Genomic DNA, 20307 nt, shown 5'->3' with positions numbered 1-20307 from the left:
GAATCACCCCCGCGCAACTTCTTTTCCCCATTCATCGGACCTCCGTCAGGAGTCGAGTGTCCATAACCCGGAGTTTCGACCAGGCGAAACGCGGGTAGAAAAAAGTCAAACGTTTGCATGAACAAAAGAAACGGTGGGAGCCGGGTGGAGTAGAGCGACGGTAGTCTGCGAAATGCCGAAACTCGGCCAACTCTGTTAATTGCTAATTATGCAGGCTGCGTCGCGTAGACGAAAGGAATCCAATTTGGCTTCGAAGAAGGCCGTACGAGTTCGCAGCGAGATCGGTGACTCGTTGTCGCGTGGCAACCTCTCTTGGCTGACGGATTCTGCGCCGTTCCGCAGTGACGCGTTATACATCTCGTATTATTTAATCAAATTCGTACTCGACACGAAATTTGGAAGTTATAAAAATGAGTATATACAGGGTGTCTCGTTATAATCTTTCCACGCGATTATCTCGCAAAATATTCATCATTCGAAAAAAATGTTTAAACTTAACATGCTCTATCTGAAGGGGGACATTCAATGTTGCAGACTGTTTTTTTCTAGGTGGACGCGCCTCCGAGATTTGAAGATTACCTTTATTTTTTTAAATGAAAACGTAGTTTTTTTTCACGCTAGACACATAGATTATCTCAAGACGAATTTATTGATCTGTATTATGTTGACCTTAAAATGTCATTCAAGGTCATTTCTACGGCTTAAAGTTTTCTTCTTCACTGCACGTCCAGAAAATGTTTCTTATCTTCTAAATTCAAAAGTACGACCTTGAACATTTATGCAGCACCTGATTCTATCCCTAAATAACAGGTCAACTTGTTCTAAAGTTTCGCTAGCAATTCGTCTGCAAGCATTTATTATTCGAGCCTTCATACTTTCTGGAGAACGATACAATAATTTTCTTCGTAGTGAGTTGCAAATCCTTTTAGAAGACATTCCACTGGCCACCAGAGTGCGGATGTGGTTCCAGCATGACGGTGCTCCAACTCATTAGGATCGCCGCGTTCGACAAACTTTAAATGAAATGTTTCCTAGACGATGGATAGGTAGAGGAAGTCCAATACCTTTCAAAAGATAAAGTTTACATGCAGCAGCCAACAACAGCCGAAGATATGAAGGCTCGAATAATAAATGCTTGCAGACAAATTGCTAGCGAAACTTTAGACCAAGTTGACCTGTCGTTTAGGGATAGAATCAGGTGCTGCATAAATGTTCAAGGTTGTACTTTTGAATTTAGAAGATAACGTGCAGTGAAGAGGAAAACTTTGAGCCAAGGGAATGACCTTGAATGGCATTTCAAGGTCAACATAATACAGATCAATGAATTCGTCTTGAGATAAGCTATGTGTCTAGCGTGAAAAGAAACTACGTTTCCATTAAAAAAAAACAAAGGTGACCTTCAAATCTCGGAGGCGCGTCCACCTAGAAAAAAACAATGTACAACATTGAATGTCCCCCTTCAGATGGAGCATGTTACGTTTAAACATTTTTTTTCGAATGGTGAATATTTTGCGAGGTAATCGCGTGGAAAGATTATAATGAGACACCCTGTTAAATTGGATATCTGTAAGCAACGACCGAGATGGTGCGTATAAAACACCTTGGGTGTACTTTATACTCTTACGCGCAGAGGTGGCTCTTTGTTTCCCCCTGGAAATATGTTACACGTTTCCAAACATGTCTCCAGGGGTACTCACGGCGGGAACCACTAGGAGGTGGACCACTTACTCGGCTATGACCCTTTCTGGGACTAACATCTTGGTTCCACCCAAAAAGAGTCATACTCACTCCCGCCATTTAATAAAGAATACGTTTATATTCCAAGTGCCTTTATTATTCACAAGAATAGATTATATTAAAGATTATTTAAAGTTTCTCATCATAAATCAACACGTTGAACAGTAAGTTACTTTTGGTCTGCCTTATCCTACTTTTTGCAAAAGACAGGTTGCACCTATATTTTATTATTTTTTAATTTGTTTAAATATTCTCCCGCATATTTTTATTACTATTCATGTTCCCTTAACCTTCTGGATTTGTAAGTAGTTACGCCCAATCGAAACAGACAACGCTGCAGCGTCGTCAGTGCCACCAAACACCGATTCAAGTAGAAAAAGCCAACAATGGTCAGACGCGACAGACAAGTCGCGCAGCTCAGGAATGTTCGATGTCAATTTTCTCGAGAGCAAAGCCCCGCGCAAAAAAATTTCACTCTACGTTTTCGATCCATTTTCTCACGTTGAAAGATCAACGTGACACTAAATGCAGATCTACCAATAGAGCAAGACCGAATTCAGCAAATACTGTCGTTAAGTGAAACGAGCGAAAACTCGTTTGTTCTTCCGAGATTGGCGTTTAATACGTGACAACCCTGGTCCCATCGGCGAACGGATTTAAATATAATCCGCAAAGTGGAGGCAGTTGATGCCGGAAGCGCGCGTACACGCGGGTGGTGCGAGCCGTCGCGCAACTATACGGGCTTAAAGACTGCGCCGATGAACGCCTGCGCTCCTTTAGGGCTTCGCGACGAATCGAGCCCGCCGGCTCGAAAAGTTTCCTCTTATCCCCAAGCCGTCCCTCTTTTTCGCGCTGCGCGAGCTTCCTCGTTGGAAAGTTGGCGACGTTGTCGACGATGTCCATTAAGAGTTGAGCGAGTTTAGCGCGGCACTTAACGCGAGCAATATTGTTTCGAAAACGTTCTCCGTGTCGCGAGTCTCGGAAGATTCCGAGAGGCTCGCGCCTAGAGCGAGGTCTCGCCTCGGCTTTCATCCGGCGTCTCGACAGCCCCTGGAGACGAACGATCGGTCGTTTCGCCTCTAGCGTCTCTATTAACTATGGAAAGACTGATAAGGGCCTATGACCCACGCCTTAACATTTTACGATACTTGGGAGGGACCAATCTGGAGGTCCGAAGATGCTCTTCCGTGGAATGCTTCGCTCCAAAGGGCACTTTTGCCTATCAGAAAATAGACAATTTGCAATAAACAGGGGAACATGTTATGTTTGCTTTTTGGTTCATATCAGAAGAAATAGGAGACTTCGTGGTTCGTTTGTAAGTGCAACGAGTCGCGTGCACAATTAAGCTATCTACTATTATACTATTGTAGGGTACGATTTTAAAGAGATTCGAAGCCAAACGATTCGTTCATTACACGAATTGATTAACTTTATAAAACAGAAAGTTGAGAAATGCGGTCAAAATGGCCTCTGAAATAAATTATTTATCATTCAATGGCCAACAAAATTTTCTTGTTGAATGGTGTTAATCTTTATTATTCAGGAAAGTTATTATAAATATGAAAGGTTATGACTATACCAAGTGCTTTGACACATGAATTTAAAAATTTTCGAAAAGTAGAATTAATCGATATGTGCAGTGAACGGCTCAAATGTCAAATCAGGGTGATTGGGTGTAGAGTGTGAGAACGAATTCGACAGTTTGAAGTGTGCATGGATAAAAGCGCATGGAATCGAGCGAATGTTTAAGTTAAGGGAGCGAGTGCTAGGCGTCGGTTTGGGAACGAATGATAAGAGAGCGTGTGTTGTCTATGTATAAGGGTAAGAAGAAGACGCGACTGGAAGATTGCAAGAGTTTAGTTTTTAACCAGGAAGAGAGATCAGTGTATGAAAGTCAAATTTCGTGTGCGACTAATTCCTAAACAGTTGTAATTTTAATGTTTTCCGACAGTGGGACTCGGCATGGCCCTCTAGTCTTCCTAGGGTTAATCTTCGATTCACTTTCAATTACTCGGCTCCGCGCGAGCGAGCGAAGCCCCTCGACGAGCTCGCGCCCCCCTCCCACGCGAATCGATAGCTATTGCCCATCGCAAAACGCGCGCGAGCCCCGTTGAAGCTTCTAAAGAATCGGATGACGGATAGGGGTCGGGGCATTGCGGCGGAAGGAGGAATTCGAGCCCAGGGAGCAGAGGCAGACGTTTGAGAAAGCGAGAAGCGGTTTAGCGAAGCGGACAACAGAGGACAAAAGTAGGGCGGTCGCGATTAAAGGGAAAGATACTCTGCGAGTAGACGAGTATGGCTTAAAAATGATTTAATTTCGAGACTCGTTTATCTCTGCGGCCCTTCTCGCCGCTCCCCTAACCGCCGCTAATGGAGATTCAGAAAGAACTATCACGAACGTTGGAGCCAGAGCGTCAACGATCTCGGATGCGATGGATCAACGGTTTCCGAACATTTTTGGATCACCGAATGAGTAGATGGTAACTATTTTAGGTTTGAGAACGTAAAGGAGAAAATTGAATATAGGGTGTTGAAAAAAAAGCATTCAATATTTATATGGTGTATAGGGCACGCTGTACTGAGTAAAAAAGCTTTAGTAAATATAGGTCCAAAGGTTAACCGTTTCTGGTATATAAACGTTTCTGTTTGCTAGTATCATGATTGATTTACTACTGGGTTTTCGATATTTATAGAAGATTTTCCACGTGTCCACCGCTTATTTCTGTACACGAAATTGAAAAAATGAAATTGACGAAATCGTCGGCACTTGAATAGGAACATTCAGAACGCAATTTATAAACACTGACATAAACATCGCATGCGATGGAAGCAAGTAAGTCAATCATGATACTAGCAAACCTTGTTTACTAAAGCTTTTTCACTCAGTACAGTGTGCCCTATACACCATATAAATATTGAATGCTTTTTCTTTTTGAACACCCTGTATATTTATATGAAATGGAGAATAAGATTTATGAAGTTGTTGTGTCGACAACGTATAAAACGTAAAGTAAGGCAGAAGCACATATAACATGTCAACTGCAAGTTCGAGTATCGACAAATAATACATATGATAGCTCTCAACCTACTTTTCGACTGTGGCATCTATTAACATAAATTATACATTACGTAATTCACCATAGCTTTCGAATAAATTAAGATTTCGAGAAGCGCTTTTCACTGTTACCTCAAAAGTGAAATGAAAGATAAGACAGATAAGTGCTTTTACGTTAATAGTCCAACTTCTTCGTACGATATATCTAGAGGCAAAGTCCAGCTTCGACACCAGCGTATATTTTCTGTTTACTTTCTTTCATTCCGTTTGTATATAGAACTTCTATCGTAACTTCAGATAAACACGGCTCTTCCAGACTGATGACTGAGTTCTTAGCGATAGCGGAAACTTCGCGAAGCGAGACGAAACGGAAGAAACACGGACTAACGCGAGAGTGAATTTCTTTTGCATCCTCATATTGAAAAATACAATTAAAAGCGTGCAAATAAAACAGCAGAAACTTTCGCGGGACGAGAGAATTAAACATGGTTCGAAAGCTATTCAATTGTGTAATTTTACATTTTTCATCCCCTTATGATAATTAACAAAGACGTCGTTTTGACGTTGAACAGTGCAACTGAATATTCCGATCGAGCTCCTCCCGCAAGAGCTCGATTGGGTTCAAGTATGGCGACCGTGCTGGTCATGTCATATTCCTCGGGCACCCCTCCGTTTCCTTCCGTAATAAGAACCCTTTATGCAATTTAGACGAGTGCTTAGGGTCGTTATCATGCTGCGTAATAGAATTTCTGCCTATTAACCGGCAACGATGGCACGGCGTATTGCTCGAGTGTCTGCTTATAGTCTACCTTTTTAATTGTACCTTCTATATTTATTAGTTCTCCTAATGAGAACTATTCACATCAGAATATCCCTTGACGGTGAATTAAATAACCTGTTCATATCTAAATTAAGATTTGTTCTTTCACCTTTAACAACGTGATTACTCGTGTAATAGTCAAAACGTGTGGATAAACTACATATACATGAGCGATGCTTGATTTGACGATTGGAATTTGTCATATTAATGAGCGATTATTATTAACTCAGAGGAAATTGAAAAAGGGAATTGATGACGACCGCGTAGATCCGCGAATATGCAGAATTCGAGGCGAATTCGTATGCGAAGGATTTCGTCTATTTTGAATAAGGATCTTTTCTCGGTAAACGCGTTCGCGCGCAGAGAAACGTTCGGATCCGTGGTTAGCCCGCGGCGAATCATTCGCTCTCCGAGGAAATCTCGACGTCGCGACGTCTCGAAGCCTGCGACCGCCCAGCTCGGCTGCAGCCCATTACCTTGAATTGCAACCAGTCGTATCGTCGTCGTTCCAGCGAGTCGCGTCGCGTTACGCGTCGGGAAATATTCCCGACAATTTCCATACGCGGTCGCGATAATCCGTAACTCGTTTCGGTCCGCTCCGAGCTGTAAATTCGGCCGAAAGTTTGCCGCGGTTGAACACGATCGCGATCGCGCAACGCTAAGGCTCCGCGACTCTTGCGAAATTTCAGGAAATTCATAACGACGACACCGTTGCGAGAATGATGAATTCGACACTTTAAAAGAAAATACTTTCCCAGTCTTTAAGATCCCCGTGAAAACGACTCGAAAGGAAAACTCGCGATAAGTATTCACTTCCTCGGAAATTAATTTTCAAAGAGAACTTTGTTTCGGAGTAATTTCATTGACCGGTCTCTTTAAGCACCTCTGCCCCTTTCCAAAGCCCCGATCGTAGTCACGATCTCGATAGAACTCGAAGAACACGTTTCGTCGCTGGTCCGTTTCAGGTGATGCCCGACTCGAGGACGGTGTACGACCATCACGGACTCTACTCGGTGATATCCAGTTTACGGCTCCAGTTGGAATCGGATCACATCGCAGGCGACAAAATAAACGTCAGGTAATTTCGCCCTGGACAATCACCTCTCCCGACAAAAGCACGACCACCATCACCACCATCACAACCACGCCACCATCGTCTTCGTCCAGCTCTCGACGATTAATGCGTCTCTATAAATTTTGTCGAAGATGCGAGGCGACCGTGGAATTGGATTCAAACTCGGACGCGCCGCTCGTCGAGACGCGCACCACGGAAGTTTTCGGTAAGCCTGAGCGCGATTCAGCGCACCCTTTCCCCACTCCTCCGTTCGGTGGCGCACTCAGACTTTTAACAAGGGAGCCTAACACGCCGCGTTACTTTTCGATACTTTACGGAAACGTTACCGAAGTAGATAGAGACGAAGTTTGTTAAACTTTTTTGCGTAGAATTTAATTCCTTTTGAGATTTGTTTGCAACATTTTTTGAAATTCTTGCGAATTACGAATATACAAGATGTTCAAAAAAAAGCATTTAATATTTATATGGTGTATAGAAACACACTGTACTGAGTACAAAAGCTTTAGTAAAAACATAGCTCTAAAGGTCAACTATTTCTGAGATATAAACGTTTTTGTTTGCTATTATCATGATTGATTTACTACTAGGTTTTCGATATTTATAGAAGATTTTCCACGTGTCCACCGCTCATTTCTGTACACGCTTGGAATCTTCTTCGTACAGAGTCGCGAACTCTCTCGAAAATCCCATATTTCTGTCGAATTATTTGACAAGCATGGTGGATTCGGTTACGTAGTTCTTCTAAGTCGTTTATCGGGCTGGAATACACTTGGCCTTTTAAATATCCCCATAAAAAAAAGTCCAAAGGATTTCAATCGAGGGATCGAGGAAGCCATGCAACTGGTTCTTGAATGGAAACATTCAAAACGCAATTTATAAACACTGACATAGACATCGCATGCAATGAAAGCAAGTAAGTCAATCATGATACTAGCAAGCAAAAATGTTTATATCTCAGAAACGGTTGAACTTTAGACCTATGTTTTTACTAAAGCTTTTGTACTCAGTACAGTGTGCCCTATACACCATATAAATATTGAATGCTTTTTTTGAACACCCTGTATATATAAGGATAGAAGAAACACAGGAGGTAGCCATTTTTATCCATGAAAGGATTTTGTGTTAGAAAGCGTAAAGATATAAAAAATGTCGTTACTTTCACCGCAGCATTAGTACGAGTCACCTCTTAAATAGCGTTACATTTACTCCATTTAACTTTATGAAGATAATAAGGTCCCTGACCTTAATGGTGGCAATTTTTGAGAAGAATCGCGACACTCGGCCTCGTCGCGCGAAGTACATTTCGTAAATACACGGTAAAGCTATTAGAACCGCTGAACTTGTTAACAGAATATAGACTTGGTGACCCGTTTCCAAATGCTTGTGTTGGCTCGAAAACACTATTATTAATTCCAGCAACAGTAGCTTCTCGAGAGAGGTCATTTAGCAAAGTTAAGCTAATTAAGAATTATTTACGACGTGCAGGCTCTCCGAAGCATCTTGTGCATTTGGCAAGACCGAGGATTGAGCAAACATTCCCGAGACGTGCAATTCTCACGCAATGACTCGATATTTTTCACGAAAATGCCAGCAGAAGCTCTTTGTACAGTCGATTGGAACACCTTTTACGAATTTTTTTTTTCAACTATCGCGACGATCGACATCTTGGAACCTCCCCAAAGACTCACGCTCGCCTAAACAAAAATTCTACCGTTCGAAAAAAATAGATATCGGAGGAGGTGCGCGACTGCTCCCTTGCCGACCCCCTGGGTGCGCCACTACCTCCGTTCCATCTCTCTTCGTACCCCGCTTTTCTTTCTTCGTCGCAAAAACGGTAGAGTGGGGTTGGTAAAACGCAGTAAAGCGACGGACGCGTTAATTAACGCGAACCTGACGGCACGAGAAACGATTACCTCGTTATTTCCGAGCGAAAGAGGCGCGGAACGAGCGAGAGAACGCGACGAGTCACTTTCGCAGGAAATTAAGCATCGCCTGTGCGCTCCGACGAATTAAGGATGCTTTACGATCGCCATTCGCCCGTTCCTGTGAAACGGAGGCCTTGGCTATTCTGCCTTCGACGGCCGCAGAAGTCGGCTCCGCGGTCCCCCTCGAGACCACATCGCGATCCATCGAAATTAAAACAATAATTTACCCTCGTTTACCTTTCCCAACCCTTCGCGTCGACCTTCCCGCGGCTACATCTTCGAATGGCTTAATTTGGGTCTCTCTGGACCCAGCGGAGGACAAGATTATCTCAAAAATATTCGAAGCGAATGGTCGAAGCAAAAGTTCCCAAATATCGGCACTCTTTTGGCTGGTGTTCCCGTTTAAAGAACAGGACGGAAAAATGGGGAAGGGAGTCAACCACCCACGCCTGATGCGCGGGATCGGAGCGATCGAATCGCGGAATTCGTTAGTTAGTTATGCCAAGGCACGTATCTCGCGAATACGAGCGCAGAAAGCAACGGTCCACCGGATCCGCGCGTAACGATGCGATTGTGTCCAAACTAACCGCTCCGAGCCGCGTGAAACCGTCGGCCGGTGTGTTATTTTAGCAATTCCAGCTCCACCGAATTAAGAACATCATTATTCTCAAAAAAAATGAGCCCCTTTGTAAAGGTTTGCCGCTGTATAAGCTGCAGTAACGTGACTAATAGCTAATTACTAATTACTTTTTCTTTGTCCGCGCACGTCCGCGCATCGCGCAGGCTTCTTTCGTTCAAAGGTTGACACATTTCTAAAGGTAAAAATTGATTAACGTACATTATGGCATAATGAAAATGAAAATTTTCAGCCTCTTTGTACGTTTCATTATTACGACGGCTCGGGTAAAAACCATTAACTTAATCATCTCGCGCACTGTGTACAAACTTTAAGACAATAAACAAATTACGCTCGAACCGCGCCAGCAACGCGGCAAGATTTTCTAAAATAAAAATAGCGAACAAACGATCATTATTTGTTATGATTAATCAGTTTGCTACTTCGATAAATCAATTCACCCTTAATATTTTACGGTCCATTTATCAATTTCGAGTCATAATATACATTACCATCCCCTCGAGTTTTGGAATTGTCTCGAACATAAATTCAAAATGTGATTAAAATATTCCCTCCTACGAGATAAAAATGTCTGCTCATGTCTGCTTTAGATCTTATAACTGGAACTGTCGATTATTTCTGTTCATATTTCGTTGCGACGGACTATATTATTTCAAATTTTTAATGGAGTTTCATTTGAATTTTGCCAATTCGTTTTGCAACTTTTATCAAGATCATCTAACCGTGCACAAATGACGTAACAAGCATCGAAAGTCCGCATTCTACAGGCCACAGGTTCCCTGTCACTAGTCGTGGTGGTTACAAAATCGCCGAGGGGATTGAAAAACTAGCGACCAAGACGAAGAAGGGAAGAGAAGGAACGCCCGAACGTCTCGACAAAATTGCTCTTAACGATCCTCGATTTTCTCGTTAGTCGGAATCGTTCTTGGAAGCGACGCGGTCGTACGTCGCGACGCGCCGTAACCACCGACGCCCCCCCCCCCCCCGACATCGGCTCGCTTCGAATAGATCCGCGGCCAAATTTCGTACGTCGAAACTTTCCATCGTGCCACCCCCGCTTGCCCGTCGACGTCGAGCCTCCTGCACCCTCTTGCTCGTTCCTTTCTCACCAGCGAGTCGACGTCGCTTTCACGGCCGACTGGCGGCAAGGATCGAGGATAAACGTCGCTCAACCGAAGTGCAAAGTTACGAAGCGACGGGACGCAAAGTTTTGTCTGCCTCGGCTAAGAAGCTTCAAATTGTCGCGAAAATTTCGAACGATGCTCTCGTCCGTCGCGCGGGTCGCGGGCGCGAGCCATCGGTGTCGCGAAGACCGTACACCTGAAAAGTGGTAGATAATCAGATTCGACGTGAAACGGCTCCACACTGGTGAGATTGCGAGGGTTTTTTTCAAAAGAGATTTGCAATTAAACCGTGAAAATAAGACGAAATAAAATACTAGATAAAACAATAAAAATTCTGAAAGCTCGAAAGGAACATCAACCGAATTTAACATTCGGATTTCGATGAAATTTGATACACAGGCAGATCAAATGTTAAATTTAAATATTCTGTATTGGTTTCTCAGGAATGTAATTAAATAGGGATCTCGTTTACAACTTCAAAAGTAATTTTCGCTAGGGGTATTACTATTGCTTGGATTTATTTTAATTTTGAATTGGCTTTCTATTAATGCACATGTAATGGGTATTCGAAAAAGTTCGTGGCGTCTTGTCGCTCGATCAAGGCGAGAATGCTACCCAGGCTTGTGAAAAAATGTGTGGTTTTTACGCACTAAATGCTCTATCAAAATTTGGATGTCAAAAAAGCATCACGCTGTGGTCGACCAATCACAGAACGCTGTGATGAAATCATGCAAATGGTTGAGAAACGCCACGAACTTTCTCGAATACCCAATGTATATATACAGTCAGTCCCATAAGTATTCGTACCCTCTATAATCCAAATAAATTTGTTGTTATGAATATATACATGTGTGAAATTTATTCATGTACATATTTATAATGGAAAATTGACTTAAGAACATGAAACCTACGATTTAACTTAGACAAATTTCGTCACTAGATATGAAGGGTACGAATACTCATAAGACTGATTGTATTATAAGTGATGCAACATAAATAGAATAATAAATTTGAAACAGGAATTGGGTGCGATTGTTCATACATTCATATACATGGTGAGTCTTATAACGTGACGACCTCAAATAACTCGTTAGACATAACATTTAAAAAAATGAAGATAACCTTAATATTTGAATAAAAAAGTAAGGTAATGAAAAACAGATTACAGCACTGTATGTCCCCCTAGATACAACTTTTGTTTGAAACATTTTGTCGTACAACAAATATCTTACGATTTATTTGAGGTCGTCACCTTATAAGACTCACCCTGTATGAATGATGAAAAACAAACTACAATCACAACTTTACCCCTTGAACACGAATACCATCCGATATAAAAGAATACGTGTTTAATATTTTTCAATGTTCGACACGTGTACCAAGTTTCATTAAAATCGGCGTAGCGGTTGATGTTTCTCGCCAGTGCTAGATGATGAGGAAAAGAAAGAATTTTTCAAAGAGAGACCTGATATCGCGTCACTTTTCCGGCGTTTGGGAGCCAATCGTGCCCATGACAGGGCAGTCAACGAAGCACGGTTCTCTTGGATGTTTCAGTGGAGGGTCATGCGAGCGTCGCGACGCCCTCCGTGTGCCTGACAGTGGCGAGCGCGCTGATGCTGCGACTACTGCCACCCGTTTAGAGAATCTACCGGCGGACCAGCGAATCGACCTATCGACCCGCCGCGTCTCGCTCGCGCTGGCGTTCGCGATAGCGACTGGACTCGCGGCAACTAGCCGAACCGGATGGCCAAGGAGAAGCTGAAGCGGATGGCGATGGAGATGGAGGAACGGGAAGACACCGACAGGAGACCAGGGATGGTATCGCGGCGGACGTTTAGCAACAGGAAAACGATCAGTCGCGAAATCGAAACAAAACATGGTCGTTACCGCCCGCTTCGCTCGAATGGTCGGCGACTGAGATGGGCACGGTTCGATTCTATCTTAGAGAATAGCAAGTAACGAATAAACTAACGTGTAGCAATTTATTCGTGGCGTTTGTTCGATCGAGCAACTCGATTTTGCTTTGCGCGTTGTGAAATACTTCGATGTACAGTACAGATTTTAATTTTTATCCGCAGGATTACGCGCGGTAGGACATTGAACGAGAGGGCTCGATTTTACGGGTCTATGTAGCGGGAGTATTATTTTTTTTAAAGCTACTTTTACACTAGTGGAAAGTACAGTTCGTATGTATACTAGATAAAAATAAAGATTATTAAATAATTCAGAGCGTGTCGTCACTGTCTTCTATTTGTGCTTTCCACTAGTGTGCGAGGATTCAAAAGAGAACGGGTAGTTCGAACTAAAAACAAATCGTAGAATCGAGCCTCCCTTTAGATTAGACTATCCAATCGTTCGTAACCCTGTAAGAGTAACGAATAAAATAAGAATTTTGCCTATCTCTAGTCGGCGACCCTAGCCGGGAATTTGGAGACGACAGGTGCGAGAAAACGCTTTCAATGACAGGGTACTATCTATCGAGCGCGAATGTTTTACGCGGCACTCCTGTTTCCGAGTCGCGATGTCCGGATGCATGCATTCCAGACGCGTAGGGAAAGTTTGCCTCGCTTAGACCGCGTTGTTAAATAATTGAAATTAGTACGATAACGTCACTTATCGCGTTTGCTTACAAGGTTATGCCCATATTACTGTACATGGCCGATTTTCGTGTTGGAAAGTGCACCACTTGATTTGTTACGCGGTAAAATCTAATTTCGAGGAGTTTGATGTAATATCAGAGCCACGCAGCTGGTAAGTTTACAACCCCGAAGGTAATATATTTTAATATTCTATATATTTATGATATAGTATGATAACTTTATACAGGGTAGCCCGAAAGTTCCGTTAGAACTGTACGATCTATCATAACTTTTTCAAATTTTCCACCGAGAGTCGATGAGAGCTTGCAGCAAAGTATACTTATAAATAAACGCGAAAACGTTCATTCTCTACCGAGAGCGTTTAACGATAGCAATTAGACTCAAAATTCCAAGTAATTTTCGGATCGATAAATTATACAAAACTAAAATCAAAAATTGCTAATAATGCAAAAGATAAAAGCAACGACTATAATCGTAATCGTAACAGATCTTTCGGTCCACTCTGTAGCATACTAATGAAAAGATCTTTGGGCTAAATAAAGTGGCGCACGAGGTAGAAACTCCACGATGGTCGAGTTTTTTTAAATTGAATTACACTTGGTTGCTCCAATTTGGTCGGTTTAATTACGGCATTACTTTCATTTTCAACGTTCGTTCAATCAATTTCAAAGCGTTCGTATGATTTAGGCAATCTTTCCCTTAGAGTTATTATTTCAACTAACGAATAAAGACTCAAAAGACTCATCCATGAGCAACGATTTCATTCGACGAAAAACGACTGTTCGCGCATAAATCTGTAGCGTTGTTTGAAACAGATTTATTTCACCGAGAGTTTATTCGTTATTCGAACGGCCTCAACGACGAGTAAGCGTCTTCGTTAAGTCGCCGTCGTCTATTGTACATCACATATTGCAGCGCGACGCAGTAGATCAACGGTTTCTCACATCGATTCTTCCTAATTTTTCGTTCAACATTTTATTCGAATAAAAGAATCACTCGTCGTTCTCGAATGACTTCATTTTTTTTGCGACTTCTAATCGAATGCTATCTAAAGCAGAATTTATTTGAGAAAGTGTGTTCGACGTTTTATTCGAATAACGCCCAACCCTGCTTCCATTACAAGCTAGCGAGAGCGTTGAAATCGCGCCATAGCGCGCGCGAGCATCGATACGCGATCCGTGAGCGCAGCCGAGCGCTGGACCGGCCCAACGCGGATTATCGTCTCGTTTTGCGGCACGCGACTCGAAAGTACGATTTACGAGACTATAAGCCGATTAATTTGTAAAATTCGACGTGCACGGCTGGGGCAAACATTTGTTGAAATTGTACGGAAACGGGCGATCCTTCCGACCGATCGTCGACGATCCTGACCGGTCCACGCAAATCTCGTCGTAGTTCGTTTCCGCGCGACGGAAGAGTCGGTCGTAAGTTGCGAGTTCACGCGCCATCGAAGGTTCGTTTCCACCGAACGTAAAACCAAGACTTTTAATTTTAATGCCACGATAGTAAACGCCTGGCTTCACTCTGTTCCAATATTTCCGTCTCGCAACCCCTGGAAACAATCCATACATTGTAGATATATTTTTTCAACAGTATTGTATATACTGCCCGTATGTGAAATTGTATACACTGGTCCCTCAGTTTACACGGCACTTGTTATACGTGGCTTTTGTTTCGCGCGATCAACAATCACTCGATTTACGCGATACCTTTTATACACGGTTTAGTTTTAACCAGTGGAAAAAAAAATGCCCATGTTATTTCGGCAAAAATCATTCCGCATGTGCGGTGGAAAAGTTTCGTTTAATCGAACCGTTAACATTATTCTGACCCCGTTTCCGTCGACACGAATCATCGAACCCTGTCAAGTTTAAACGGGTAATGGAACGACAATCGTTGCGAATTTACGATCTTCGCGAATTTATTGTTGGATTTACTTCGCGGGAATTCTTCGGAAACATTTCATGACTCGACAAATGGCTCTATAAGTTCGAAAAACCGTACTTTAAGTGGTTTCCCATTCGCGTCGTAATAAGAGGTAACTCGAAGGAGATCCATTAATCTCCCCCTTGTTTCCATCAATGTCAAACGGCCGCTTTAAAGCGCTCGAATGGGCGCGATCCTGATTTTATAAATTTAATTGTTCGCTCGTTAATTTTCTTAGAAAAAAGAAATTACAAGCATCGGCCTTCTGGATCGCATGCACGTGCACCCTTAATGTCACGTGAACACGCACCTGTAGCGAGGGTCGCGAGCGAAGCGTCTCGATGTTCCGCCGCCATATTCCGCCGTCTCTCTCGCATTTACGCTCTCTCGCATTACGCGCCCCCGCATTACGCGCTCTCGCGTACACGCGTGTTGTCCCCGTTTACGGCTTCGAAGCTTCCATTCCCCGGTACTTGTACTTCCGAAACGACGCGCGCTCTACCTCCTCGCGCCGCCACTCTTCTAGCTCGTAGTCGCAATTGCGCGTCTCGTTCGCGCGACCAGCCGACCGACCGCTTCCGGATTCCGCACCGCGCCCGCCGTCGACCGATTCGCCTTCCACGCGACTGGAGATTGACAACATTCGATTCGAATGATAGATAACCGACGAAACCAACGTGCATCGATACATTCATGGGACCTTTATGCGATCGAACGATTTCCGTTACTATTAATTTCTTACTAATTACTGTTCAACCTTTCGCCAATAGATCACGGTACCGTCGTACTTGTCATGTTTATTAATAACAAAGTGTAAATTTCCAGAAACGCCAGGTGCTGTAATAACTCTAAAGAATTGATTTCGAAATTCTAGCGAGCAATTGCCATATTTCAATCTCGTTAAAGTAGCATTTCAAACGTTTAACTCGAGTTATAAATTGATTTATTGGAAAATAAATTTCGAGATCGATTCAGCCCAGAGGTTTTCCCGACGCTCATTAATTTAACGGTGAAAAGGTCAACGTGTAATGGATCGTTATTCGAGAATTTTGCCCATCTCCGCTCGCGGCTCTTCCTCCTCCCCGGAGTGCCACCCTGTGCGTGCATGTGTGCGTGCGTGTGTGTGCGTGTATACTTTGTACATACTTGCGACGCGCGTGTTATACCTGTCGTATCGACGTACCTTACCGATTAGAAGAAAAGAATCCGAAGATCGCATCGAAGCGAAGTTTATCGCGCTTTCCGTAGTATAGGCAACGACCGGTGGCGTCTATTAAGATTCGATTACGATCATTTCCTAAACGTTGACACGATCGTCGAATCGATCGGAAAAATCGAGAATTCGTTCTGATCGCGTTCGGCGAGCGTCGTCCAGTCTTTGGATGAAAAACGCGAACTTCTATTGCAGAAATGGACGCCACGACCGCTTCAGCTAGCGGCTCGACAAGTTCTCGTGCTCGCCGTGAGCTGAAACGATCGCGACGCCGAATTCCGATCTACGATCTTCAAGCAGTCGCCACTCGTCGACATCCCGAAACCCATCGGAAAGATTACGTACTTGTGTGTATGGCCTAATGTATATATTTCGCATATTTAGTAAATAAATCGTATTTCATTACAGGCGTTTCTTCGATACACGCACCCCGGCCCGTGTTCCAACTCCAGTTTTGTCCCGTTTCGTCCTTAAAGGGAATCCCTCTTCGCCTCCCTTTCTCACGAAACTCTTCGTAAGCGTGCGCAACTGGTTAGTGCTCCGGTTCTCCGTTCAACCCTCGACCGAGAGCGTGGACTACAGGTCAGTAGCTTACCCTGCTGTACTCGCCCTGCGATGGGCTTTATCAGCTTTTACTGTAACTAATTATAGCGAGTACACACCAGTTGCGTATCCGCGGCAAAATATGATATTTTCTAAAGCTAGAAATCCTGAGGTATCGCAACAATTTTGTATCGTGCTACGATTATAAGCCGTGTGCCTCGAACACGTGACAAATGGTCACGTGTCTAGCGGATGGTTAATTGATTATGGGCGTCTGGTGTACGATGACCTAACTGGTCCGTTAAATACCAGCTTGCAAACGTAATCGCTTTTCAACTCTTGGGTTTACTCCATTTCCTGTGCTACTTTTTTTATTTTCAAACCAAAGTACACGTGATCGTAATTAAGCGTAAAGAATGATGTCGTTAGGATTAAAGTCCCTTTTCTAACCGCTTCGCGAAAGAGACAAGTGAATCTAGCCGCTCCAGAATGCCTCGCCGGACGATAGTTTTCCGTTGGCTGGCCACGAGGGATTAGTTCCAACATGCCGCGTCTCCAGCGGTCAGGAAAGAATTAATTAACGATCGTTCGTGACACGAGACAATACGGGTCGCGGCTCGTCGATGGAGCTTCTTCCTTTACCCGATACGAGGGAAATTCTGGAGCGAATAAACGGCTAGTCTAAGCGGACAGAGTCCCGGAAGCCGATCGATGCTAATGGCCCGTGCCAGACGGCCCGTCTTGGCTCTGCTCTGCCCACTGTTCTATCAAAGAATATCCCTTTCGATGTGGCTATGTTTTTTTCGTATCCCTTTTAATTGTTCCGCAATCCACGCAACTACATTATCTGAATCAGTCAAACAAAGAGGAAAAGACATCATCTATCTAATTATAATCGTGCGTATAGTCACTTGAAATGAAAAAATCAGATGACGAATCTCTTTCGTCACAAGAGATCTTGTCGTTTCCATCGACGAGATCCAGGTACCTTCTGTTCCAATGCCGCGGAGAACTACACTAGAAGAAAAGTCGCGGAATGAAGGAGCGTTCCTAACATTCGATCTAACCCATTGAATTTCCTTAAATTTCAGCTAGAAACACGAACGCTCGTTTCGTGCGGAATATCAGGGCAGATAATCAGCCGATAGATTAGTTTTGTGTATGAACAAAGAGTAGGTCAACTGTCGCGCGACGTCGCTCGAGAGTCGATAATCCGAGCACTGGCTGCATGGGACCACAGTTATGGCAGTAAACAGACACAGCTGGGTTGGTACTATGGAAAACAATACGAAGAAATTTGCATTAGACTTTCTCCATCGTGGGCTTCGCGTAATGCACGTAATACCGGACGCTACATAATAGAACCACGTTACAATTGGGTCATTCCACGCCATATCGATCGTGTTTTGCGGTACGTATCAAAGATTTTGTTGAAATTGCAATACGGTGAAGTTAGCAGGTGTTTAAGTCGTTATTTTGCTGGTTTCGTGTTTAATTCGGAATCATGGAACGTTGAATGTTGCGAGTGTATTTGAACGAAGATACGAGAATTTAATTCGAATTTAATTCATTTGTACATACCCCTTTACGTTCAAATAGTCAAACATCACAAAATTCAACATACCATACGTTTTAAATAAACCTGCAAAATGACATTTGAACGAAAACGTGATGTACGAATGGATTAAAATCATATTAAATTCATTTGTACAATCTGTTTTTCCTTTAAATTTAATACGGTTTTAATTTGTTTGTTCAATCCCGCGTTCGTTCGAAAAATTTTAACGAAAAATTACTACAATCGATCGTCCTGTATTTTCCTTTCAACGAATTTAATCCCACTAAAATTATGGCAATATCATGTTTCAATTTCACAAAAATCCCAGATATCCATCGCAACATGTCGTCGATTAAAAATGAACGACACTTGGAAACATTAAAACACAACTTGCTCTTTGTACGTGGAAAGGTGAGCCTATCAAACTACAATGGTAATAGATCTGCATGTTTCACTCTCTCGACGGTACGATGAATTTCGACTGCGCACAGCAGCAAGTCATTGTTCAAAATAACTTTGGAAATATAGCTAACGAATAATAAATATTTGCGAACCTAGATGAGATTCCTCGCGGAATACCCGAGCGCTTGATAATCTCTCTGGAATAGCAATAATTAAAACTTACGATCTTACGAAGAGAGTACAATGCGTGTCGAGTGCTCGGCCTCCCGAAAATCATTATACAGGGTAAGTATAGTCGTGTTAATTGGACCACAGAATGGAATAACTTTTATCTCAGACCTAATTCGAGTAACCTTTCTCCCATTTCTGATGCGCGATAGCAAAGATCTGCCTTGCGGTTAAGAAATTCCATTTTCTTACAAATTTGCTACACGGTGAGCTTGCATTGGTAATTGCATCCGTCAACGCATCGGAACACAATTGCGCCGCGGCTTGGGATGAATTTCAAAGGCGATACATAAAACCGTGGTAGTACGAAAGTAACCGAACAGTACAAGCGCATTTAAAGCTGCCTCCGATGCTTCCGCAGAGTTAGACGCGATTCTCTCTCTAACCTGGGGGCTTTCTCCGAGAAGGTTCAAATGCATGTCAACACGCTAAAGGCATTAGGCCAACCACAGAACACATTGGCATTCAATTTTAGAGTATACGTGCTCAATATAGAAACTGGGACGTGTTATAACTCTGAGCGAAGTTGTATCAAACCACTCGTTACTTGTTCTAAATAATTCTCAAATATATTCCAATATAATTAGACCTTGCAGAAATGTATATTTATAAAGAATTCAAAGAGAGAAATATTTTATATTTATCACGCGAAAAAATATTCCAATCTGAGAAATGGCTTGAATACTTGGATAAATGACTGTCAACCCGAGACACTTCCTCTAACTCCTGAGGATATGAATGTTAACTTACAAGATAATCATGTTGGAATACTTGAGTAGTCTCTATCCAATATTGATATACAGAAATGAAGTTTTGTTACAACACATCCACATCAGAACATGCATGTCAGGAATGTAATTTGGTTGCTACATTATTCAGTCCCTGAACGCTCCAATTCAACTTTCGGTTTCCGACAATTTTAGATAGCTTGCAAATGGAAAGTCGGAAAACGTAGCAACTATTAACTATTATGGCATACGAAAATAATGACACACGTTTCAAACTGTATGTACAAACTCAGAGAGCTGTTAGAGAAATACATTTGTAAAAACAAAAGATAAGGAAATCGTGTACTTGTCTGCGACTTTTCTTTGTCGTGAGAATACTATCAAGAGCGAGTGTTTATGGGAATCACGACAGAAGCTACCCGTGTAATACGCGGTTTATACTTATAACTGCATCTCGTATATTTTTTTAGGGTATTTTTTTTATTTATTAAGGATAGAAATGAAACAATTTATTTTTTGCGAGTGGTAATTGCAAACAACTCTGTGAGTGACAGCTACCAAAAAAATCAGGAATGACGATCGGTTATTTAGCTGACACATGCAAAAGTTTTAGAACGATCGGAGTCCTGGAACATGGTTAAATAATTTAAAAGAAACAAAAATCCTATGCGTTGCGCTCCGTGCAATGAGCTGAAGGAGAATGAGATAATGGTCAGACACACTACGCGTATCGTAC

The 20307-nt window shown here is 42.7% G+C and overlaps 1 protein-coding gene across 2 annotated transcripts in view; it reads left to right on the top strand.

Annotated features, from left to right (window-relative positions):
- The window catches only part of LOC128892553 (basal cell adhesion molecule-like), a 98149-nt gene extending 81638 nt beyond the window's left edge, over nt 1-16511 (top strand). The window contains exons 7-9 of one of the 2 annotated variants that reach the window (XM_054153083.1): nt 6578-6690; nt 6819-6892; nt 11928-16511. In XM_054153083.1, coding sequence (XP_054009058.1) covers nt 6578-6690; nt 6819-6892; nt 11928-12013 — 273 coding nt within the window. In that variant the 3' untranslated portion in view covers nt 12014-16511. The remainder of the gene's footprint in view (nt 1-6577; nt 6691-6818; nt 6893-11927) is intronic. The other variant, XM_054153082.1, reaches the window with a different exon arrangement.
- The last annotated feature ends 3796 nt before the right edge of the window (nt 16512-20307 follow it).

This window comes from Hylaeus anthracinus, unplaced genomic scaffold (genome assembly GCF_026225885.1).
Source record: "Hylaeus anthracinus isolate JK02 unplaced genomic scaffold, UHH_iyHylAnth1.0_haploid 12002, whole genome shotgun sequence".
NCBI classification, from domain to species: Eukaryota; Metazoa; Arthropoda; class Insecta; order Hymenoptera; family Colletidae; genus Hylaeus; species Hylaeus anthracinus.
This window is presented reverse-complemented; position numbering and strand designations above follow the sequence as displayed.